Raw genomic sequence first — 25,929 nt, 5'->3', positions numbered from 1 at the left:
TAGTTCTCTTGCCCATTTTTCGTTTGGGTTATTTGTTTTTGTAGTACTGAATTTCTTGAGTTCTCTGTATAGTCTAGATATTAGTTATCTATTGGAGGAGTAGTTGGCAAAAATCTCCTCCCATTCTGTTGGCTCTCTGTTGAGGTTCTTGATAGTTTCATTTTCTGTAAAGAAGCTCTTCAGTTTAATGCAATCCCATGTATTGATCTGCCTTTTAGTTTCTTGTGCCTTTGGGTCTTGTTGAGAACGTTTTTACCTGTGCCTATGTTTTGCAGTTTTGGACCTATGCCCACTTCAAGGAGCCTCAAGGTCTCTGGCTTAATTTCCAAGTCTTTGATCCATCTTGAATTGACTCTTTTGCAGGGTGAGAAAATGGAGTTTATTTCCATTTTTCTGCATATGGTTAACCAGTTTTGCCAACAACATTTGTTGAAGAGGCTATCTTTATTTCATTGTATGTTTTGGGCCCCTTTGTCAAATATCAATCGGCTATAAGTGTGTGGATTCATTTCTGAGACGTTTATTCTGCTCCATTGATCTATGTATCTGTTTTTGTGCCAGTACTATGCTGTTTTTATTACTATGGCTTTGCAGTATAGTTTAAACTTAGGTATTGTGATTCCTCATGCATGGTTTTTGTTGCTGAGAACTACATTGTCTATTCTGGGTATTTTGGTGTTCCAAATGAATTTAAGGACTGATTCTTCTATGTCTGTAAGGAATGACCTTGGTATTTTAATGGGTATTGTGTTGAATCTATAGATCACTTTTGGAGGTATGGCCATTTGATGATATTTGTTCTGCCTATCCATGAACATGGAAGATCTTTCCATCTTCTAAGGTCTTCTTCAATTTCTTTTTTCAATATTTTATAATTTTCTTTGTAGAAGTCTTTTACATCCTTGGTTAAGTTTATTCCTAAGTATTTATTTTTTGTGGGATATCCTGAGTGGAAGCATTTTTTTATTTTTTTTTCTCAGTGGATTTATGGTTGGTATATAGAAAAGCTTCTGATTTTTTAAGATTTTTATCTAGACACCATGCTAAATTTGGTAATCAGTTTTATAAGCCTTTTGGTTGAGTTTGTTGGATCTTCTAAGTATAGTATCATGGCATTTGCAAATAATGAAAGTTTGAGCTCTTCTTTTTCTATTTGCACTCTTTTGATTTCCTTTGTTTGCCTTATTACTCTGGCTAGAGTCTCAAGTACTATTGAATGAGAGTGTGAGTTTGGTAAGGTAGTATATAGTAGAAATTAGAAACTGAATATTTAGTAGTATTCCAGTAACCAATGTAGAGTTTTTAGTATAGTGGTATGAAGTGGATTTAATACAAGACAAAGAAGAGAAAAGAGATTTTAAAAAGGGATGGATAAAAGAGAGTAGGTATGTACAAGGGAAGAAGCTTGGTAGAGGAGTTAAGAATAAAGCAAAGATGGACACACACAAAAAAAAAACCCAAAATAATGCAACCATACAAATATATGAATATTTAGCAGTCTGGGCTTCTGCAGTCTCTCTCTGTGCAGACACCAAATGCCACCGGCACCTTTCCTGCTATAAGCCTCGTTCTCTGAGTCTTTCTCTGTCTATGAAGATAACTGGTATCAGTGGGGATGGATATAGTGTTAAGCATGGGTTGCCCTCTATGCTTTCCACAGATGTAGAGTCTTGGTCTCCTTCTGCCTCCGTAGGTGGAAGATGCCTCTGAGACCAAACTCAATCTAAGAGTCTCTTTTCTGCACAGCTAAAGCTGGCCTGGTCTTCCTATTCACCACGATTAGGTGGTCTGTGGTGATCCCGGAGATACTACTAGTTAAATCTAGTCTTAAGTGTCAGTCTCCCCCCACACCTTCTTCTGATGCAGAGCCTAAGTCTGTCTGAGCCTCTGCTATGTCCAACAGCAGACTTTAACCCCATCTTCGCCAGGTTGAACTGCAAAGTGTCAGACCCCTGGAGTTTATTGTGGCAGCATGAGTCCCTGGGGGTGCCACAGTGGGCATTCTCCTGCGGGAATGGCAGCTTCAGTTATTGTATTGTTGAGTGCTGCTTTGGATCTCTGGAGGGCATGGTAAGTTGGGCCGCCACTGCTGCAAGTTGTAGCAGGTGTTTGTACAGGAGGAAATGTTGGCTTACAATGCAGATGATCTGCAGGTGCTTACTTCAGGTCCTTGGTTGTTTTCCTGTTTGCTCCTGGAGTCAGGTGCAGTGAGGCAAGATGGCGCTGCTGCAGTGCTCACAGCCACAAGGTGGGCGGGTTTCTTTTCTGGTGTGGTTGAGCACCGCTCTGGATCTCTGGATGGTGTGGTGACCTCAACAGACACTGCTGGAAGATGTAGCTGGTGTTTGCACAGGAAGAACTGATAACTTACAATATCAATGATCTGTAGCTGCTTACTTACTTGGTTGTTTTCCTGTTCATCTCTAGAGTCAGGTGTACTGAGGCAAGATGGTGCTGTTGAGGTGCCTGTGACTGCAAGGCACACAGATTTCTTTTCTGCTCTCTGATCTGTCTTCTGGCCTTTTTTCTGGCTGCCTTTGTTCTTTTAAAAGTTGTGATGTTTTCTGGATTTTTTACGAAAGTTGTTTTTAAGGTAGTGGAAATCAAGTGTCAGCAGGACTGGTATGTGTTGCTTCCCTCAGTCGCCATCTTTCTGGAAGTCCCAGAGGGTTTGTTCTTAACAATTGCACTATAACTAACCTCATATCCTAGGACTTTCAGGTTCCAAAACATATTTTTCTCAGGTTTCTAAAATACTAAATAATCTTTACATATTAATTTGCTCAGCCACTAGTCTGGTTGACTTTTAAAGTCTATAATTACACATTCCACTTTTACTACTGTTAATACCTACATTGTAGCAAAACAGAGGAGTGCTTGTTTCCACTTTAGATTATTTTTTCTAATACAATCAACTAAATATTTGAAAATTTTATCTAATTTATTATTGATCTGTCATGCTCAGTGACATTTTAGAATAAAATTTTAGGTGAAACTTTAGAATCTTATATAATGCCATGCTTGTGTTAAAATGAAGTCTGCCTTTACAAATATTTTTGTGTCTATTCATCTTTTAGTGTCCATTCAACAGGACATGTGAAAGAACACTGGTAATTCCCACTGGAATGAGGAGTGTATTCTGTAGTTACCCTTTTCATTCTTTCTAAACTTATCTATTTCCATTTGCAGCTCTGTGTAACCTTCAGCCCTTGGAAGCCCTCTTCGTTATTTTACGGGAATCTGCTCCCACTGTCAAATCCAGTGGATGGTAAAGATAAATGTCTTAATCTCCTACATATGTTGACTCATCATTTTTGTGTAGCAGAGTTTTCATCCATTTGGTCAGTCGGTCCTGCATCACCATCTTTGTTGAACAATATTTGCTAAAAACCCAATAGCTTAACTGGGATGTCTAAATGACCAGCTTTCATTAAGTGCTAACTAGCTAACTAGAAACAAGTAGTATCTTCCATAATATATGATGGTGATATGACTGTCAAGTCATTAATGGGCATTTTCTTTTTCTTCATCAGTAATGAAATGGACCAATGGCAAACATTTGTAAAGTTCCTCACTGTGCCTAATAGGCAATCAGTATTGTAATATACAGCCCTGTTCATTCACCCCTTAAACTGAACATCCACAGACTTAGAATAGGGCACTCATTCTTAGAGTACTACAGAGGAGCTAAACTTGGAAATTCTTCTCTTGTTGTTCTAATACCCAAACTCTTGCTTTATTTTTAGTAATTTACTGCTTGCCCTGGTACAAGTGGTAACTGATTTGGTTGGTGACATTCTTCTTTGTATTCAATTTAATCCTTTCCCCAGATTCAGGATTTCTTGGTATATCTATTTCTATGGGGCATTTTATAAGATAAGTTAGTTTTGGTTATTGAATTACATACATGCCTCTGGAGCTAAATCTATCGCTAGTCACGTGAAACATTTCAGGCTTCAGATAATGACTGCTATGGGATGACCATCTAATCACAGAGACTATATATGTATATTAACCATTTAATCCCCATACCACCACATGAAATGTATCATATTCGTATTTCTGAACTCATTAATATATCCTTACTATTTGAGTAGAAAATCATATTGATTCTGACATCTTTTTCTGAGGTTTAAGTGACCTCACTGAATAGTTTGGATTATCAACCTGCATGATATTTGCTAATTGAAAAAAATTATAACTACAGGCAACTCTTTTAAAAAATATGACCTTCAGAGTGCCAAATGGGTAGGGGTAGGTAGCAGTGTGCCAAGTCAGAGACTAATCTTCCATTCCTTTGTTTTATTTCTTTTAGGTCCCGCAAGTTCCACAATTTCATGGAAAAGTGCATGATAAAAAACTTCCTGTTTCGTCCTACTTCTGCAAACATGCTTCATCACCCATTTGTTCGGGATATAAAAAATGAAAAACATGTTGTTGAGTCCTTAACAAAGCACCTTACTGGAATCATTAAAAAAAGGCAGAAAAAAGGTAAAATCTGTGAAGTTTCATGTCACTGAATGAATCAGAATTAATATTCTGATGAGTATTCATTGTTGCCAGTTAGAGCTGACAATATTCATATTTACAAACACCTTGAAAGCATCAAATAGAATTTTTTGATGTGTTAGTGTCATTTTAAGAAAACTCCTAAAGATATTTTAATTGACTCTATGGGCATAAATGGGCTTGTAATTAACTATTAACTGCTAAATTTGAAGTAGCATTTGTAGCTCATATAAAGCTCAATTTATATAACTATAAATTCATAAAACTCAATCCCTAACTATAAACTGTAATAAAAAATAACTAATATATACAAATAAAAGTAAACATCTATTAATGCTCAAAATGACAGGATGGATTCCCACCAAATCTAGGGAAACCTACTTAGGAAGTTCTAATTTTATGTTTTATGGCATATTCTACATTTAATTTCAGGAACTATAGACTAGGTCCAGAGAAACAATGGAGTGGAGAGCAGGGAACCTAAAGATAAAGAAAACATCTTCAGATCAGCTGCAGAATTGATTGCAGTGGTGCTTGTTTTATCTACATTAAGTATATGTATCCTGTCTTCAAATGAGGTGCATCAAGATTAATTCATATGCTTCTGTGATGAAAAAATTGGACCAAAATCACAGAAGACAGCCAGTCTCAAATGCATGCAGGGAAAACAAACATCTACTTGATAAGTTGCATATATATATATATATATATATATATATATATATATATATTTGCAAGATGTCCAGAATATTGCCCACATAATAGATTTTATTTCCCATGCCCAGAGAAGATAATCTGCCTGTAATAGCTGTACTGTATTGCAAAAGTGGGCCTAGAATATTATCTATGTTACCAACCAAGCATGCCTGAAGGGCTACCTTCTTCACTACTTTCATCGTGCCCTTGTGAATTCATTCTGCATCTTGCATTTAGAGGGTGCAAAGTGACTAACATGTATTATATACATCGTTCTGCCTGTTTATACATTATTTCTCTTTATATTTCATACAAAGGGATACCTCTGGTCTTTGAAAGAGAAGAAGCTATTAAGGAACAGTACACCATGAGAAGATTCAGGTGTGTTAAATGAATTGTATATTATCTGATGATAGAAATTTACTTAGGGAAGTTGATTTCATACTATTGCCTTTGGCTCAGAACAATTTCATCCTTTATGATACACCAAATAACAGATTTCTGTTTCTATAAGATATTGAGTGGAAATATTGAGAATTTTTATTACTAATGAAATACTTCTTATATATGACAAGTGGATTATCAGACCCTATTAAGAATTGAATGCATTAATGTTACAAATGTCCTCTATAAGATATTTCAGGTACTACTGAAATGATTCCCGAAAGATTTACTGAAATTTTAAAAAAAATACCCATGTTTTAAATCAAAAGCAACCCCCCAAATGCCCCATTCCACTGAAAATTCTAATTGTTTGGCATTTATTTGTACATTTATTTCAGAGGTCCTTCTTGCACTCATGAGCTTCTGAAATTACCAACCAGCAGCAGATGCAGACCACTTAGAGTCCTTCATGGAGAACCCTCTCAGCCAAGATGGTTACCTGATCGAGAAGAGCCACAGGTCCAGGCACTCCAGCAATTACAGGGAGCAGCCAGGGTGTTCATGCCACTACAGGCTCAAGACAATGCACATAGGCCTGTACAGGGGCAGGCTCGGCCACCTCAACGGCTTCGTGGGGCAGCTCAGGTGTTTATGCCACTGCAGACCCAGGTTAGGGCTAAGTCATCCAGGCCTCTATATGTGCAGATTAAGGCATCTCCACGACTTCGGAGGGCAGCCCGAATGCTCACGCCACTACAGGTTCAGGGTAAGATACCTAGACCTCTACAGGTACAGACCCTAGTGCCCAAAAAGCAGCAGGCCCAAGCCCAGGTCCAGACACTGGCCCAAACCCAAGCAGCAAAACAGCCTCAAGATCTGGACCAGGTGCCAGAGGAACTTCAAGGGCAAGATCAGGTACCTGAACAACAACAAAGGCAGGGCCAGGCTGCTGAACAACAGCAGATGCAGAATCAGGTCCCTGAGCAGCATCTGGAGCAGAACCAGGTACCTGAACAGCCAGAGGTAGAGGAAGAGGCTGCTGAGCCAGCCCAGGAGGAGACCGAGGAGGAGGAGCCTGAGTCATTACAAGTACATGCACAGGTATTCCTGCCCCTACTGTCGCAGAATCACCATGTGCTCTTGCCGCTACATTTGGATACTCAGGTGCTCATTCCAGTAGGGGTGCAAAATGAAGGGTCACCTCAGGCACATGCCTGGGCACTAGAGTCCCCACAGGCAGTTGGCTCAGTTCAAGCTCTGATAGAGGGTCTCTCAAAAGACTTGCTTCGAGCACCAAACTCACAGAGCTCAAAGCCACTCGGTCTACTACAAAATCTAATGGAAAACCTGTCATCCAACGTGTTTTACTCTCAACCAGAAAAGGCACAGAAGAAAAAATCAAAAGTTTCTAGTTTAAGGCAACTGGCTAAAAGATTGTCACCAAAGAGGTTCAGAGCAAAATCATCACGGAGAACTGAAGAACTTGAACTATCAGATTTAGAAGCCCACAGGCGACGGCGTCAACGCAGATGGGAGGACATCTTTAATCAGCATGAGGAGGAATTGAGACAAGTGGAAAATGTAAGTAAGAGTTTTGGGTATTTTTACTAAATGAAAATGTACTAGTAGCTCATGCTAGGTATTTTCTCTATAAAGCTAAATGAAATATTCCCTGTGTTCTACAGAAGGTTTATTAAATAAGTTGTGCCTCAAAGCAATGATTGTGAAATTTTCAGATAATTAAATATGATTAAAATGAGAAAATATTGCTCAAATGATGCAGGTAATTACTTAATATATCTCTATTGCTGGGCAGCCGTTTCTCATTTCTTTTCTTCTCAAAAGCAAATTTTAGTCTAGAAACACAGATAGGAGAAACATGAAGAATTGATTTAGAGAAGTAAGTGGGCCATCCCAAAAATGGAGATTGTGCATTAGACAGGTGAAAGTATACCCAGAGAGGTATACTTTCTAAGAAAGGAAATGACAAAGGTCTTCCATGAGGTTGGTTTGTTATATTTGGTCTGCAAACCTCTTTCCCCCATGTATTATGTACTGGGGACAGTGACTGCTATTTTCTGCCACAGCTTAGTGCATGTGCATTAATTCTGCCATGTTGGAAAATTTCTCATCAGTACCTAAGTGAAACCCATGTGAGAGGGGAAAAATGAAATATAAATGACATTACAATCAATTCAGATCACCAGTGCTCCAAAGTTGACAAGCTTTTTAAGCAGATTACACCTAGGACCATTTAGATTTAAGAATGTAGTATCAGGGTTCTCCATCACAGGAGGTGAAGAGAGCTTTATGACCTATTGTGCTCATGTCTATCTATATATCTAACATCCTTATAGAAATATAGCATTGGTCATTAGTTTTCTTTCTATTAATCTCTTAACCAAAAGTGGAATATCATATGTGCACTTTAAATTACCATGTTGGGTCTTTAAATATGAGTTTTACAATTTAAAATTTTCAGAGATAGGCCAGGCGTGGTGGCGCACGCTTGTAATCCCCTCGCTTGGGAGGTGGAGACAGGAGGATCGCGCAAGTTCGAAGTCCAAAAATAAAAAAATAAGTCTGGGAGTGTAGCCCAGACGTAGAAGGGCTTCCAGGTGTCGGGAATCCAGCCCGACAGCTGGCAGGGCTTGGCGAGATGATGAGTACCGACGACTCGAACACAAACCCACGAGCCGGGAGTCAAGTCAAGCAAGATCTCATTTATTTCTCTCCAAGCAGTCCTTTATATGGCACCAAGCCACGAGGGGAATTTCCATGAGAAATAGCCTAGCCTATCCGGGATAAAGATCACTAGCATGTAGTTTACAGCCAATCCCAGGCCAGTACATGAGCCATTCATGTGTGCGGGAAGCTCCTTTAAAGGTAGAAAGGGAAAAACCGCTCAGTCTCCCCACCTATAATGAATGGGGAAACCACACCTTCCTAGCTTCCTCCAGGCGCCATCTTTGCCCCTTTTTTACTGAATCACTTTACTTAAAGTTTTGCCTTAGGCCTTACGCCGCTCAGGTCGAATCTCCTTAGGCGCTGTATAGACACACCCCATCATCCAGGAACCCCAGTACCACCAAAAAATTTTTTCAGAGATAACTCATTTTTTAGTCATCTAATTTCCAAGTTAATTTGTTCTTTCTTGCCATAGAATACTGGACTGCTTTACTTCACTGAATTATACTAACTTTTGCAGCTTAGGATGTGTAAGTCATGGTTAAAATGAGAAGGAAAAGCAATTTCTGAAAATTGATGTATATAGGAGTTACCATGCTTATGACGTCACACTAATTTCTCATTTATTTTGTGTTATTAATGACATGGTTGCACAGACTATGAAACAAGTTACAACTTGCTCTCTGAGAACATTTTTTTTTTGGTGCTGGTGATTGAGCCAAGTTACCCCTGCCAGATTTTATTTATTTGGAAACAGAGACTCACTAGGTTTCTGAGAGTCTCACTAAGTTGCTAAGGCTGGCTTTAAGCCTGGGATCCTCCTGTCTCAGCCTCCCAAGTACTGCAATTACAAGTGTGTGCCACCCTACCAAACTCTCTGAGAACTTTTGAAATGTGGAATGCAATGTGTTATCCTCTATCTTATTTACAATCAATAAAATTTTATTCTTTTAAACCCTTTTAATATAAGTGCATATAATTTGTTTGGAGTTGTTGAGTTTAATTTGGCAAATTTAATCCAACAACAAAGAGTTCCTGGGCTTGATAAGGAAAAAATGAGGTTTACAAGATTAGGAAATCAGTTGCTTTCTAATACTTCCTTTTTATGTGAAAGAAATTATGATGATCCTAAAATAAATCCTGTCATTCATATCCACTTAGCTGGTAATCATTGCCTTAGTAATTACAAATGAGCCTTTTCTGAATGTCTAGATAAGGAGGTCTTGAGGCTTATGCACATTAGACACATTGAACAAATGCTAATTCCCTGGCATATTTAGCATCAGAAAAGGTAAAATTAGCAGAAAAAAAGAAAGGCCCCAAAGGGAAATAGATGCCAGGGTTCCAGGATACAGAGAGAGGAACCCCATGAAGAAGAAAAGGTATGAATCTTGAATGGTGATATTTCACCGAAATTAGAACATCTAACATGATAATTACTATTATCAATGAATCCTATTAATGAGTTAGATCTAATCAGTTTTTCATTAGTGAAAAAGACTTATTTATCCCAAGAAAAACTTACAGTATTACCAGCATAGAACATATTATAGACATTCATTGTTTTTAATGTATATGTGGGTAACAATTTTATTTTTTAAAATTTTTACTAGTGCGTTGTATTCATATATTCTTTTTGGTGGTACTGGGTTCCTGGAAGCCCTTATACCTCTGGGCTACACTCCCAGACCTATTTTTTATTTTTGGAAACAGAGTCTCTTAAGCCAGCGCGGCTGGCTTCAAACCTGCCCGATCCTCCTGTCTCCGCCTCCCAAGCGCGGGGATTACAAGCACACCCAGTGTATTCATACAGCTTGATGGGGTACACACCCGATGTATTCATACACACCCGGTGTATTCATACACACCTGGTGATGAATACACACCCGGTGTATTCATACAGCTTGATGGGGTACAAGATGCTAGAGGCATATATGCACACGTCACTGATTTAGCCTTCACCAATTCTCATCTCCTTCCCTCCCTCTTTCTCATGTTTTGCTTAGTGAATGACTTTGATATGTTTGTGAATGTTCATCATAAACATTAGGGAATTTCCTTCTCCCACCTCCCATCACCCCCAGTTAGGCTGCCTTATTTGATCATCTATGGTTTCTCCTTCTTCATCTGGAGGAAACCATTTTAAAATAGAAGAAAATTTTAATAAATAATACTTACCTATTTACCAATCCCATAATCCTAGGTTCTTATATGCTCCTTTATATCTTTATGTATGGTCCTTAAAGAAAATGTATAAAGGAAGATTACTGATACTATGTTCAAACCTAGAGGTCTTTTGAAATATCTGAAATTTTATTAGAGTTTAGAGACTAACCATCAAGAAAAAAAAAACATTTTCATTGCATTCTTGGAGTTGAAGAGATAATGGTGATTGGCTTAAAAGGAAGAAATATCCTAAACTCTTGGAACTTAATTAGGGTGAAATATATCTCTATATTACAGATATTATATTGCTCAGGAAGACAAAACTTTGGAGTTGAAACAGTTGATTAAATATGAAGATTATTTCAGGGCTATAAATTAAGCCTTAAACCAGATACTCTTATCTGGATCTTACTCATGAGCTTCAAAAGCTCAGCAATCATTCTGAAAATATATGCAAATATGTGTGTCTCTATGCAGGTTTTTTTGGAAAATCTGTAGCATTCCTCAGATTCTAAATGGATTCTATCCCTAACTAAAAACTCTTAAGAGCTGCTGGCTTTATTTATTTATTTATTAGGGTTTTTTTTTAGTTTTTTTATTGGTGCATTATATTCATACATCATGTTGGGGTCAAAAACTTGTTAAATATAGGAAATTATTCATATCAGTGGCATATTTAGGATGAGACTGTTCCTATCATTGACATTCTAATGAAAATTAAGATGTTTAAACTCCTTATTTCAAAGGACAAAGAAGATGAATCATCAGACAACGATGAAGTATTTCATTCAATTCAAGCTGAAGTTCAAGTAGAACCATTGCAAGCATATGATCCAAGTCCTAAGGAAAATGAGGTAAATTTCTCAATATAAGTTGCTATTACGTTGGTAAGTACCTAGAACAATAGTTCTTAAACTTTGTGGTGTTAGGAACCTTAAACATTGAAGACTCTAAAAAGCTTTTATTTATTTTATGGATTATATCATTCAATATTTACCTTAATAGAAATTAAAACCAAAAATTTGTAAAAGCCTATTAATTCATTTAAAAAGCAATAAACTATTACATGTTAACATAATAAACAAAAATTTAATGAAAAATACCGATACTTTTTAAAACAAAATTTGAGAAACAATGTCATTGTTTAAAATTTTTGCAGACCTCTTTATATCTTGCTTAATGGAAAACAGCTGGATTCTTGTATCTGTTTCTGCATTCAATTTTTGCCATATGTTATTTTGGTTAATACATATGAGTAAAGTCTGCTTTCTCATATATTTAGTAGTTAGATTTTTCAGATAATTGAGCATACTCTTTGATAATATACCAAAATATAGAACCCAAAATATATCAAAAAATCTCATATAATTATTAATATTAAAATCCATATATAAAATATACTATGAATCTATCATGTATGGGAGGGATAAGGGGGGAGAGGAGGTATGGGGAGGGAAACAGACCAAGTGATATTGTGTGCACATATGAATATTATTATTAATCTTACTATGATCTACAATTATAGTGTACCAATAAAAGATTAATTTTAAAATTTTATTGGTTTATCTTGTGCTATGAATAGATGTTTTGCTTATGCATGATTTTTAACTTCCATGCTTTTGTCATTTGGAAATTATGGCACATTGTATATATAGATCTTATTAAATATTAATATATTTAATTCTACAATATCAAAAACATTTGTTAGTATCACTCATCAGTTTAGTCATATATATTACTGTGCATTTGTAACTTGTCGAGTCCTCAGTGGCAGATATATTTAAAATTTTCATTTTCCTTTGAAGTCTTAAATTTTATCATTGCAAATACACAGTATCAGTTTTTTTCTTGATAGACTTCATTTAAAGTAAAATGGCTATTCATTTACCATCATAGTGTTCAGTCATTCCTGAAATAAAACTATTGCTCATGAAAAACGAGAGTAACTCACTTTGAACACAATAATACATATCTTTTTCCTCAATTTCTCTGTTCTGAAGTACCATTTGTTCCAGGGTTTGGGTCACTTAATCTGTGGTTTATTTCATTACACTTAATTAAGTTAATCCTAGTGGCCAAGTTGATCTGTTTTCATCGCTATATTAATAGTATTCTATTTAGCACATCATTTGGTGAAGCCAGAGTGATAGGTTCAGTTCATATGTAAACAAGTTAGCATAATAGCCAGCCTACCATCTAAAACATTCTTGTTCACCAAAAGAGATTGGGTAAATGTGTGAAGAACATTAACTCTTGCCCTATTTATGGTGAGTCAGGGGCCTCATTGTCATTCCTGATCAGTCCAAGAAGTTAATTAGCACAGGATGCTTTACAGGAATCTATTATGAAGTATTTTATGAACAATTGTCCTTTTAAATATACAGTCCCCCTGATACTGAAGTGAATAATTAAGAATATTGCTTTACAAATTTTAAACATTCACAAAAGGAACATAAGGAGAAGAGCAATATGGCTTCATCTCTGCTTTTCTAAATGACTTCAGTTGTACACTCAGGTAATCATTGCAACCTTAAGTATGACACTGTGAACACATAATGTAATGAGCAGTGTTGCAGTGTTTGGTTTGAAGACAGATAATATATTACAAACCATATATATATTACAAATAATATACATTATATATATGAAGACAGATAATATATATGCATATATCTGCTATTCTTGAAAAATCTCCTCTTGCCATTTTTAAGCCAAATGCAGCCAACACATATTTATCCTTTCCTTTCTTATTTTTGTCCATTGTCTATTTTGAGAAATTTTAGTCTCTGATTTTCTAGTGTCAATAAGCTTCCTGAGTCTGGTGTGGTGCCATGCACCTATAGTTTCAGCTACTTTGAAAGCTGAGGTGGGAGGACCCCTTGAGTCCAAGAGTTCAAAACCAGCCTAGGCAACATAGTGAGACTCTTTCTCAAAATAAATAAATAATGCAATTTAATACACTTCCAGATATCACTTTCACAAAACAAGAGACTTAGACTAGGTCAATATGATGCTAGTTATCTGAACTGAAGGTAGAAAAAGCCAGGTAGATGCTTATCCTGCACATTGACAAACATCTGGTTATATTTGGAAACACTCATTAGCAAAACATGTGAAAGATTGACAGCATTATTCATTTCTCATCAATCTGTCTGTTGGAGTGTAAAGACAGCCTTGATAAGTCACTTCATCAAGAAGAATAGTGTACTAACTGCTAGTACAGTTCCTAGAAACTGTAACAATTTTATCAGCATCAGCATGAAAACACTAGATTTTTTTAAAAAGTATAACGTGATGAAATTTCCTTTCTAAAAATTCACTGTGATTGTCTCATTGCATGTCGGAGTGACTTATTACTGAGTGGCTAAAAACTTTTGTGAATAGAAACCTAGGTATATAAACTAAATCACTAAATGAGGTAAGGCAACATTCCATAGCCATATGTACCAATAATAGCAGAAAATAAATTTGCTCCAATGATGAAATAGCTCATTATATGTGTCCTTCTTGAGTGTTTTGCTATAGTAAATGACTGTATAATTAGTGAAAACTCCAATTAACTTATTTAGAGGAAAAAGTATTTGTAACACTGATTATGCCAGTACAGTCAAATCAGTAAAGTAAAGCAATACTTAAAGATGAGAGAGTGTTGATTCTTGAGAGATTTTAATACTGTATATATGTGACAAACTTTGAAAATCTAGGTTTAGCTTAAAAGGTTGAGTAAGAACATTGAGCATATATATAAATATCATTATGAACTACATTATGATGTGAGATTATAATGTACCAATAAATGTATAAAAATTTGAACTTGAATATTGAGTGAGAAGTGTGGACTAGTTAAAAAAAGAATAAGATAAGATGAAAAGAACATTCAATTAGAAGTTGGAGTCTGGTGTGGTGGCACATGCTTGTAATCCCAGTATTTGGCAGGCTGAATCAGGAGAATCAAGGTTTGCAAACAGCCTCAACTACATAGTAAGGTCCTTTGCAACTCAATGAGACCCTGTTTCAAAATAAAGAATAGAAAATAGGACCTGGGGTATAGCTCAGAGGTAAAATGTCCCTGGGTTCCATCCCCAACCTCAAAGGGAAAAAAAAGTTGAGAAGCTTACATTCTGATTTTAGATGTTCTTTGCACTAGGTGTAAGATCCTTAGAAAAATCATTTTTCTTCTCTGTACTACAGATTCCTTAACAATAAAATGAGGGGTTTTGATTATATATTCTCCAGACTATCTCCCTTTACTAGAATTCAAAGAAAGCCATCAGAAATTATGGTTAAGGATTTTCAGTGTTATAAGTAATTATGAAAATAGGACTTATCTATGAAAATTATGTTAGATATATTAAAATGTATATGAAGAAAGGCATTTTCCCATAAATCAATAACACAAAAGAATTTATGACTGAGAAATCTACACAAAGCATTGCCCTGTGTCTTTAAGGTTCAAGAGATATCTCCTTCTGTGACTTACAACCAAAATCGAACACACCGTGTCAAGTTCTCTTCAAGGTATGTGTCTCTTATTTTTATATTCAAATTACTCATTATACTACATAGAAAAATAAACATATTTTTCTTTGACAATAAGGCCCATGTGAAGATATGACTAACATATGAATGACAACATCATCACCTTTGGCACAACTGGCCCACATTTAAACGTTAACTGCAATGATCATATTCCAGTCCATGTATCATTTGGTTGGATAATTAATAGCTAGTACTATGCACAATACAAGACATAGAAGAAATGCCAGTCATGGTGGCGCACGATTTTAATCCCAGCATTTGAGACTGGAGAATCATGGTTCGCGGACAGCCTCAGCTACTTAGTGAGGCCCTCCACAACTTAGTGAGACCCTGTTTAAAAATAAAGAATAATAATAAAAAAAAACAGGACAGGAGGTATATCTCAGAAGTCAAATGCCCCCAGACCTGCAAAAAAAAAGGAAAAGAAAAAGAGGAAATAATGATAAATTACACGACAGCATTTAATGCATAATTTATGATAAAAAAACTTAAAATTTAAAGTGGCTTTCTTGCATGTACCACACAGTAAAACACAGACAAAAATTATACCTAATTGTAGAAACTAATCCCAGAGAATGGAAAAGCCAGAAAATGACCCATAGTCAAAATAAGGCCTAACACTCAATGTTACATTAATAAGTACATTTATTATTGACACCAGTCATGGTATTATTGATCTTTATAGTATTGTTAATCTCTAGTAACCTTCAAAGTTCATATTCTTTATTTTAAATACTGTATACAATATGTTATATTTGAATACCAAATTTTTCTTTGTGTGTGTGGTACTAGGAATAGAAACCCAGTAATATTCTCCCCCTGAGTAGTATTCTCCCCACCTCTTTTCTTTTCTCTTTCTTCCTTCCTTTTTCTTTCTTTTTTTTTCTTTCTTTCTTTTTTCTTTACTTTTTTTTGCTGAACTGGGCATGGAACTTAGAGGCATTCTACCTCTGAGCTACACCCCCAGACATAATTTTTTATTATTTATTTTGAAACAGAGTCTTGCTAAGTTGCAGAGGGCCTCACTAAGTAGCTGAGGCTGGCCACGAACCTGCAATCTTCCTGTCACAGCCTCCCAAGTATTGGGATTATAAATGTGCTCCACCATGCCCAGCTCACCCCGGCCCTTTTTGAATATTTATTTTTAAATGGTCTTTCTAGGTTTCTGAGAGTCCTATTAAATTGTTGAGGCTTGTTTTGAATCTGCGATCCTCCTCTTTCAACCTTCCAAGTATTGGGATTACAACCTTTCACCACAGCACCAACCTGAACACCAAATTTTAAACTAAATTTTCTTTGAAAATTATACCCCAGCCCACACTGACTCACAACAGAGAAAACCTAGCCTCACAATGGAGAGAACCTAGCCTGTATTTATTCTTTTATACTGGACAGTATGTTCAAACGGTGCAGAGTTGATATTATGTAGTGTGTATATTAACTACCTTATTATTAGTTAAACCTCAATATACATATGTATTTAGATTAAACTGGTGTGAATAAGTCCTAAAAAATTAGAGAACATCCAGGTATGGTGGCACATGCTTGTAATCCCATCATTCGGGAGGTAGAAACAGAATTGTGGTTCACTGCCAGCAGCCAACCTCAGCCTCTTAGTGTGAGACCCTTTGTAACTCAGTGAGACCTTGCTTCAAAAAGAAAAATTAGGGCTGGGCATGTAGCTTGAGGTTCAAATGCCCCTAGTTTCCATCCCCATTACCACAAACACACACACACACACACACACACACACACACACACACACACATTGGAAAGCAAGACTGAGAACATTCTTTCCTCTGCACTTTAAATGAAAGGAATCCCATGATACTTCTGACCTCAAAAGAAGAAACAAGTTTTAAATAGCTGCTTTTAAATCATGGAACAAAAATTTAATATAATTTGATATATAAAAATTAAAGTCTATTAAACTGGGAGTAGTTGGTCAATTTAAAATCAGATTTTAATTTGTGAATAGAAAATATATTACCTTTAAATAGAATTAAATTCTAAAATTAAAGTGAAACTTGAGTTTGTCCTGAAATTTTGAGTTATAAGAAAGTATTTTATTTGTTCCAAGCCTAAATCACTAAAATCCTTCCCATTTAAAAACCCTCAAATGTGTATTAATTTTAGCAGCACTGGTCTTTGAATTTGAATAGCAAAAACTAAAGTACATTGTCTGTCTATCCATCTATATAAAAATAGTACATTAAAAAGCATTAGCTCTATGTATATAAAATTAGGACAATAGTAGAATATTTGACACAACACTATCTTAGTAGATTCACCATGTTAAATATTCACATATACTACAAAGTTATATTTATTGCTGTATTGCCCAGGTAATAATATTTTTAAATATTACCTTAAGTATAGGTTATAGAAAATTTAAAAAATAAATATATGAGAAGGAAACATGCTATGTGGAAGAATGCTAATATATTTTTATATTTTGAAATGTTATTCTGTTCTAAGTAAAATAGCAGGTTTGACAAAAAATGGAAACTGGAAAATATTACATAAGCTCTATTGCTTTTCAGTGTGATATATACCCATATATTTAATAAAAGCAGTTTTGTTCTTTGTGATAAGTTGTGTATTCCCCTTGTGAATGTTAGTACATGGCACGTGCTTTTCTATCTTTTCATTAGTGTTCCTCAGCCATCTCTTTTGGAACAAGCTCAGAAGCCCATTGACATCAGACAAAGGAGTTTGCAAATTCCTCAAAATTGCCCAGAAGAATCAGGTGATTCAAAGCACAAAGTTTCAACAGTCAGAACACTGAGATAATGTTTAACACTTTATATTTCAGAATCAAGAAAGAATTTCGAGAAATAATTGAATCAAAAATTTCAGGAAGGCCAAGTAGAATTAGACTAGTGGGTTTGCCAATTAGGTGGTCAGTGGTGATGAGTAATAGAATTTTTTCTGAAGTTTCCCTTTGAAGTCTAGTAGTAGGAATGTGTCTAGAGTAGTAGAGGATTCAACTTTATTTTTGTTTTTCTAATAGGTGAGGAAAATATGGGAAAGGAACTCTAGAGAGGATTCTCTAACAGGCTAAAGTTTATAGGCAACCTTTAGAATATTTGATAGAGTCATTGTAAGAGAACATTTTTATCAGTTTTTCACCTCCCCCAAACATGATACACAGGAGCTCAAATATTTCTAAATGTTACAAACTGATAGTTTTCTTCAGAATACATGAAAATTATAAAAATAATTTCACAACTGTAACATGATTTTCAAACAAGAATTTTAAGGTATGCTTTTAAGAGAGTTTAAATGAATTATAGAATTGTGAAATATGATAAACAAAACCAAAAGTTGTTCCTTGTTTACTGCAACTCCAAAAACCATGCATTTGTAAACATTGTTTTCCTTTGAGACACTGTTTTCTTTTGAGAACATTAAACCAAACACATCCTACAATGTGTGTCCTTATCTCCTTGCACTGTTGCTTTTTTGGAATATCTAATTTTTATGAGTCCAACAAGACTTGGGTACAAAATTATACAAATATGAATGGATAATTCAAAGGTCAACCTCACTCATAAGCATAGATTTTAAAATTGTGAGCAAATCATTAATAAATGCAGTGTTAATATCATGCACATAGATATGTGATACATATGTTCATATATGTTATATACAAATACAAAATAATAGATGTATGCATAAAGAAATGAATCTCTAGCAGGTTGTGTTTAATCCCAAGATTTTCAAAGTTAATTGTGTATAATTTCAAGTTGAAATACCAAAATAGTTACAATAAAATGTTAATATCACTAGCACAATAATAGGATAAAGTAAAAAGGGTTATGAGTATTTCAGTAAATGCAGAAGGAAAAATGAATTAGCATTCAATAACAAGTCATAAAGTTATTTTTATGTGACCATTGGTTACTGTATTGGAAAGTGATGATAAAGAACATTTTGTCACTGCAGAATACTCTTTTGCACAGTGCTTCCTCAGGAAGTCCAGGCTTCCAAAAAGGGTTAGATTTTGTCCTTTTCTAGTACCTCACTTCTAAATTTTATTGAAACACTTGAGGATATATCACTGGATTAAAATTATAGAGGTTAAGGTTATAGAGTTAACTCTTGAGATTTTTGGCTAATCTGTCATCTTCTAATACAATGTTGGCCTCTTTTTTCTAGTTCTAGGTTCTTATATGAGGCCAGTGATATCCCCAGATTATCCTATTCTTGATACAGTCTTTTATTAAATGGATCAATACAGCTATCAATTTTTCTGTATGTCTTCTTATATTGATAGAGATAAGTTATTAGCAAGTACACATTAAATATCAAAAATGGAAAAGCTGGCCGGGCGTGGTGGCGCATGCTTGTAATCCTCGCTCTTGGGAGGCGGAGACAGGAGGATCGTGCTGGTTCGGAGCCAGCCTCGCTGGCTTGAGAGGCCCTGTTTCCAAATAAAAAATATAAAAAATAGGTCTGGGAGTGTAGCCCGGAGGTAGAAGGGCTTCCAGGAACCCCAGTACCAAAAAAAAAGCGGAAAAGTTGTATAGGTCTATACATAGAATGAAACTTGAGCCTGCTACTATCTCTAAAAACAGAACTTAGGAACTTTTCTTCATGACTATTTTTCTGAGTGGAATTGCAGAGGCTATAAGAAAAATAATAAGGGATTGAATGCAGTCAGTGTAATCATCACTGTTACTAATGTGTTTTTGACATTCTATAGAATCTTCTTCTGAGGAAGAGAGTCCAGTGACTAGGAGGAGGTCCCAGTCATCCCCACCTTATTCTACTATTGATCAGAAGTTGCTGGTTGACGTCCATGTAGGTTTCCATCTTAACATGTCTGTTCTTTTCAATTTTCACATTGTTTCAAACTATAATTTTTCATTTGACTTAGGGAGGAAAATGTTAAAGAGTATAATTTTTATTAATCTTTTTATGATAGATTATCATTTCCATATGAGCATTCCGAATATAAAATTTGGAAGTTAAACTTGAAATAGAATATCCTTAATTGATGAGACAATATTTTGTTTTAATTTTCTTGTGTCACTCAGACCATATTGGAGAGAGCGATAATAAAGAGATGTTTGTAGAAGCTGATCTCAAATGAAGGTGTAGATATTAGATGTCCAATTTTGTTTAATATCATTCCTTGGGTGATGAGACAATATATGGAAATAAAACATTTAGTGAAAAATAACTGGTTCTCTGATAGCATACATTTAAAAATCTTCCAACTCTTTCTGCAGCATGCTTTCAGGTAACTTTGTTATCTAATTTTCTAATTACCCCTGCTGTATCATATCCATATCCATGCCCAAAAGTTTCTGACACATATACTTAAGAGATATATTTATATTAATTTGCTTTTCAGAAGTGCTTGAAATACTTTAAGATAGCCAATGGCATGTAAAACCACAGCTGGGAAATTAAAATATTGATTTCAAGATGCATTAATACCCATGTGAGGGGATAAAACAAAAGGAAAACTGACTGTATAAACAGAGCATCAAATCACCTGTTTTACTCTCCAGCATCAAAAGCTAATGTCTACTCCTCAGTAGACAATTATGGGGAACAAAATCCAAAGTGAGCAAATTTTTCCCAGTGTAATCTGGAAAAGTCCACTAATAATCATAGCCTGATATTTGAGTTTTGCCATCTCATCCTCACTAAAATCTTGGCTCTATTTAATGGGTGAAGCAAGTTTGTTTCAATTGAGAATATACTTAAAAATGTTGTCAGCCTGGAAAACTTACAAACTAGAAGAAAATGAAAAGCTACTGGTGACTATATTAACCTTTCTTTTATACACAGGTTCCAGATGGATTTAAAGTAGGAAAAATATCACCCCCCCTTTACTTGACAAATGAATGGGTAGGCTATAATGCCCTCTCTGAAATCTTCCGGAATGATTGGTTGATTCCTGCACCTGTCATTCAACCACCTGAAGAGGATGGTGATTATGTTGAACTCTATGATGCTGATGCTCATACTGATGGCAATGATAATGATTCTAATGATGCTTATGAAGACACCTATGACCATGTGAATGGCAGTGATGACTTGGATAACCAGGCTGGTCAGGCAAATATCTATGAAGACCACAATGATGAATTTGGTGACAACACTGATGGTAATTGTGATGGTGCTTCTAACTGGTCAAGGTTTGTTTTTTTCTTGATTACTCAAATTATCATTGTTTTATAACTTCTGAAATTTTTGCAACTTTGGTTTATTTTCAAGATGTTTTATGAAGAGGGTGAATAAATTGCACCTTAATATTGGCAAATGGTTTCATCTTCAACAGTGTATAACAAATTGTTCTGATGCAGAATGCTTAATTTTGCCTCATTTGTATACTATTTTGTTAACATTCAAGTATTTGTTAGTTTCTTTATAACTAGAATTATGTGTTTGTTAAAATTAATGCCACTAAATTTTCCTATATTATAAAATCACAATGAGCAATAGCGGTGCAAAATATGAAGTCTTATACAAGTATTTCAAACACAGATATGCATTTCTCAAACTGTTGAGATAGTGTTATTTATATAATAAAGTCAACATGATCTTTATCTAACAAATTAGTGGGAAATTATCCAAGAGATTGTTGAAATTTTTCCAATTAAAAGAATCTAACTAGAAACACATTATCACATAAATTTACTTTTATAATCATCACAGGCGCATATGTTTAACACTGTTTCTTAAGTAAAAAAGAGGACATTGAAATATTTTTTAAATTTGGTGGTTTTTCTTGTTGTTTTGTTTAGTTTGTTTGTACTGTGGTTAACCTAAGGACTTTCTGTTTCCAAGATATACCTCTGGCTTTATTTATTTATTTATTTATTTGGAAACTGGATATTGCTAAATTGCTGAGGATCTCATCTCACTATATTGCTGAAGCTGACATCAAACCTGCCGTAATACTGTTGCACACTTCCAAGTACCAGGATTATTGACCTGCCCAACTGTGCTGGCTAAACTTGATGTTTTAAAATAAATAATTAAATAGCAATCTTTGTTCTATTAGATGTGAAGTTTCTTTTACTTGCATTTCCTGGTAAGAGTAGTTGACTAGTAATACTCTTTCGTATATGCATATTGGAGGGGTTGCTGGGAACAGAAACCAGAGGCATTCTAACTTCAAACTATACCCTCAGCCTTATTTTATTTTTATTTTGAAACAGGGTCTCACTAGGTTGATGAGAGTCTCACTACTTGCTGAGGCTGTCCTCAAACCTGTGATCCTTCTGTCTCAGCCTCCCAAGTACTGGGATCACAAGCATGTGCCACCACTCCCAGCTGACTATATTCTAAAGCAAAGAAGTTAATTCTATAGCAAAGAATTCAATATATGTGTTAGAAAATCAAGCAGGGAAGCTGTTGAAATTAGCATAAACTAGATAAATTTCAAGAAAAATTATTCACATACATTGTGGTAGGAACAACATTCATGTAGCCATGGTATTTTAATGCATAAAACAGTCTATTATTTTACAATATATTTATATACATTTTTGTGTAACTAACTTAACACCTAAAAAATATGACTTCTTTCCCCTTAATCATATAAATATACTCAAAGAATCAACAGAGACTCTGGTGTTAGTTCAGTGTTTAAGATTGACATGACATTGGAGTGATTTCATATATATATATATATATATATATATATATAGTGTTTTCATAGAGCAAAAATATACATATAAGACAAATCATAATTCTGTTTAATTTACTTACTGTCAACTGTGTTTTTTTTTGGTTGTCTGCATTCATTAATGTGAATTTGTTATTAGGGGAAACCATGGCAGAAATGTAAGCTTCAAGCAAGATGGTGATGATGGAAGTGATGGAAAAGAAGGATCCAGCAGAGGCTATGAGAGCCATAGAGGTAGTAGAAGCCATGGAAGAAGTGCAGCCATTGGAAACCAGGAAGGGCATGGAGCCAGTATGGGCAGAGGAAGAGGTGGCAGGGGTGATGGAAGTAAAGAGGTCAGTGGAGCCAATGAAGCAAATGGAATGCTTGAACTCAGTGGAAGAGACTGTTCAGGGACAAATGGTGTGAGATTGAAGAGACCAGTTTTCCAGGATTTTGAACAACAGGAGGTAATATACCATATGAAACGGAAAATAGAGTCCTCTTCTTGTGATTGTGTTTCTGCAATGCTATGATAGCATTTCCAGTTATTCTGAATATATTTTAAACTTGTCCTCCAAGGTTTTAAATATTTTAATTATAGATGTGTGGGTAGGTTTTATTTTTTTCTAATCTGGTGGATGTCTATTTACTTCCAGGGACAACATCTCTTACTTGTTTTCCATTCAGATTCAGATCACATGTTTAAAGTAGTGCCTCTTAATATATGTAATTTTTTCGGGTAAAACATGCAATTGTTTTCTGGGAAAACTATTTTACTTTAAAATATATATAATAAATTTTTAACATTTTAAGAATACAAATTGGTGGCCTTTAGAACATCCACAATGTTGTACAACTGTAACTACTATCCATATTGTTACTTTATCTTCCTGAAAAGTTAAATAATGAACTCCCTGTCCCACCCCAAGCCTCTCATAACTTATATTCTATTTCCTCTCTGTCTACCTTTCATAAGTAGTTTCACCCAATATTTTTCCATTTTTGTTTGGCTTATGTCACTTAGCATAGCCTTTTAAAGGTTTCTTGTGTTGTAGTATGTATCAGAATTTCATTTCTTTTCAAAGATAAATAATATTTCATCATATGTACATACCATATTTTGTTGGGGTTTCTATTTTATGATTTGATGAATATGCTTCTGTGAACATTGTTTATTTAGTCCTTGCTTCTAATTCTGTATCTATACCTAGGAGCTAATTTACTACATCATATGGTTAAGTACGTGTTTAACTTTTTGAAGGGTTAACACACATTTTTAATTGATGTAATATACTGTGATTAGATAATCATTGAATACCTCACAAAATATTTATTGACTTTTTAAATAGGTTTAAAACACTAATTCCTAATGATTTAGATTTAGATATCAAATTTAGAATCTAAATCAATAGAAATTATGCCAGAGAAGATTTTCTGGAATCCCTGGTATTTTTAAATGATCATTGCCAAGTCTAGATATCTAAAAAGTCAAATAGTACTCTAGAAAGAGAAAATACTGTGGAAATCTATTTTTCTGGCCTATTGTTCTAAAGCATGAATTGGATTTGGTAATCCATACACTTTTTCATCAATTGATGTTCGTTGTACAAGCTGTTCCCTCTGTCTAGAATTATACCCCTTCACCTATCCTGTTATTCAGTCATTCTTTATGATCCAACTCAAATATCATCTTTGACTCCCCAAAGCAGTATTATAATTCCCTTCATTTTGTGCTTGCAAGCATCCTGCACATAGTTTCATTTTAGTTTATATGGCACTGTACCTTAGTTACTTGTTTTGTATGTTCTATAACATAAGATTATCAACTCTTAAAAGAAAGGAATTATGTCTAATCCATCCTTGAAATTTTTAACCAACTCCTCCAATATCAGGGTCCAACTTAGGGCCTAGCCTATCACAGACCCATTATAACTGTGGAAAAGATTGATAAGGGAAATAAATGAAGAAAGGAAACTCCCTAAGTGGTTTCTAATGGGAAAGCGGTCTCTGAAAGTGCCCAGGTGTAGCTATCAAGCTATCTTAATTAAAGACATTAAAACAGATGTCTCACGGTAACTTTTATATCCCTATGAGTATCCCTATTTATCTTAAGGAATGTTTTGGAAATTTACAGAGTAAATGGATCTTCCTTTAATTTTTATTTTAAAACAGTGTACTGTCATAAAAATCTGTCTTTGCCGGGCATGGTGGCACATGTTTGTAATCCCAGCATTCAGGAGGCTGAGACCAGAGGATCACTGTTCGCAGACAGCCTCAGCTATTTAGTGAGGCCCTTTGCAACTCAGTGAGACCCTATTTCAAAATAAAAAATAGGGCAGAGGGTGTAGCTCGAAGGTCAAATACCCCTGGGTTCCATCCCGCAAAAAAAAAAAAAAAAAAAAAAAAATCAGTGTTTCACAGAGTGTCGCAACTCTCTCCATGCCAAGAAGTACTCTTTAGAAACAAGGAACAACTCATCAACAGACAGGTTTACTAAAAACTGTTGGTATGTTTTCTCATATATTTTAGTCTGCATTTTCACTGCTGTGACGCAAACACCTCACAAGCAAAACTTAGAGGAAGAAAGATTTTATTTGTTCACAATTCTAGAGATTTTAGTCCATGTTAGGCCAAATCATAGCTACAGAGTTCAAGGCAACGTGCAGGAGAGACAGCCTTATTCAGCTCACGGTGGCAGGAGCCAGAAAGCAGGGAGAAGAGAAACACACTGCAATGGTCTGGCTCAGGAAAGACACTGTCCCTGGCCATGCCCCCAGGGACCCACCTTCAGCTAGGTCCCACCTCCAAACATGGCAAAACTGGCTAGCACATGAAGGTTGGGGGGACACCTTAAAGCCATACTATGACACCATAGGATATAGAATACCACCTAATTATCACATTTTGTGTTTCTTATCTTTTAATATCTTCTCTGTTATTGGAATCAGGCTATAGTTTCACTGAAATATGTTTACACACTCAAATATTTGTGAGTTGATTTTTCCATTTTTTATTTTGTTATTTGAAAATTCTCCATGTAGAAAAAGAAATCCTCTGTGTAGGTATTCCATGATATAATTCTCTGAAGGTACCTTAAAGCAATGAAACAGATACACCTACATTTTGCTTTTCTAATTTTTTCAAGTGGCTACTTGGCATAAAATAGCTGAATGCTTACTTTGGAATCAAATACACTTTAACTTCAAGCTCTAGTTCCTCTAATTACAAGGTATATGACCTAGAAAATATTAAATTTTCTTAATTTTAGTTTCCTTATTAGTAAATAGGAGATAATAATTATATGTTCTTGTTGG

At 35.1% G+C, this 25,929-nt stretch overlaps 1 protein-coding gene across 1 annotated transcript in view; it reads left to right on the top strand.

The window, feature by feature from the left end:
• Nucleotides 1–25,929, top strand: part of NRK (Nik related kinase) — a gene marked incomplete at both ends in the record, with an annotated part of 129,778 nt that overhangs the window by 77,656 nt on the left and 26,193 nt on the right. Inside the window, 10 exons of the mRNA XM_080718970.1 lie at nucleotides 3,190–3,268; nucleotides 4,316–4,491; nucleotides 5,523–5,586; nucleotides 5,988–7,170; nucleotides 11,190–11,297; nucleotides 14,894–14,961; nucleotides 17,637–17,731; nucleotides 19,691–19,788; nucleotides 20,788–21,137; nucleotides 22,773–23,082. Coding sequence (XP_080575096.1) covers nucleotides 3,190–3,268; nucleotides 4,316–4,491; nucleotides 5,523–5,586; nucleotides 5,988–7,170; nucleotides 11,190–11,297; nucleotides 14,894–14,961; nucleotides 17,637–17,731; nucleotides 19,691–19,788; nucleotides 20,788–21,137; nucleotides 22,773–23,082 — 2,531 coding nt within the window. The remainder of the gene's footprint in view (nucleotides 1–3,189; nucleotides 3,269–4,315; nucleotides 4,492–5,522; nucleotides 5,587–5,987; nucleotides 7,171–11,189; nucleotides 11,298–14,893; nucleotides 14,962–17,636; nucleotides 17,732–19,690; nucleotides 19,789–20,787; nucleotides 21,138–22,772; nucleotides 23,083–25,929) is intronic.

The sequence above is a fragment of the Muscardinus avellanarius genome (assembly GCF_963383645.1).
Source record: "Muscardinus avellanarius genome assembly, chromosome: X".
In the NCBI taxonomy this organism is placed as follows: Eukaryota; Metazoa; Chordata; class Mammalia; order Rodentia; family Gliridae; genus Muscardinus; species Muscardinus avellanarius.
Note: the sequence above shows the minus strand (reverse complement) of the source record. Positions and strands in the feature narration are given on the sequence as shown.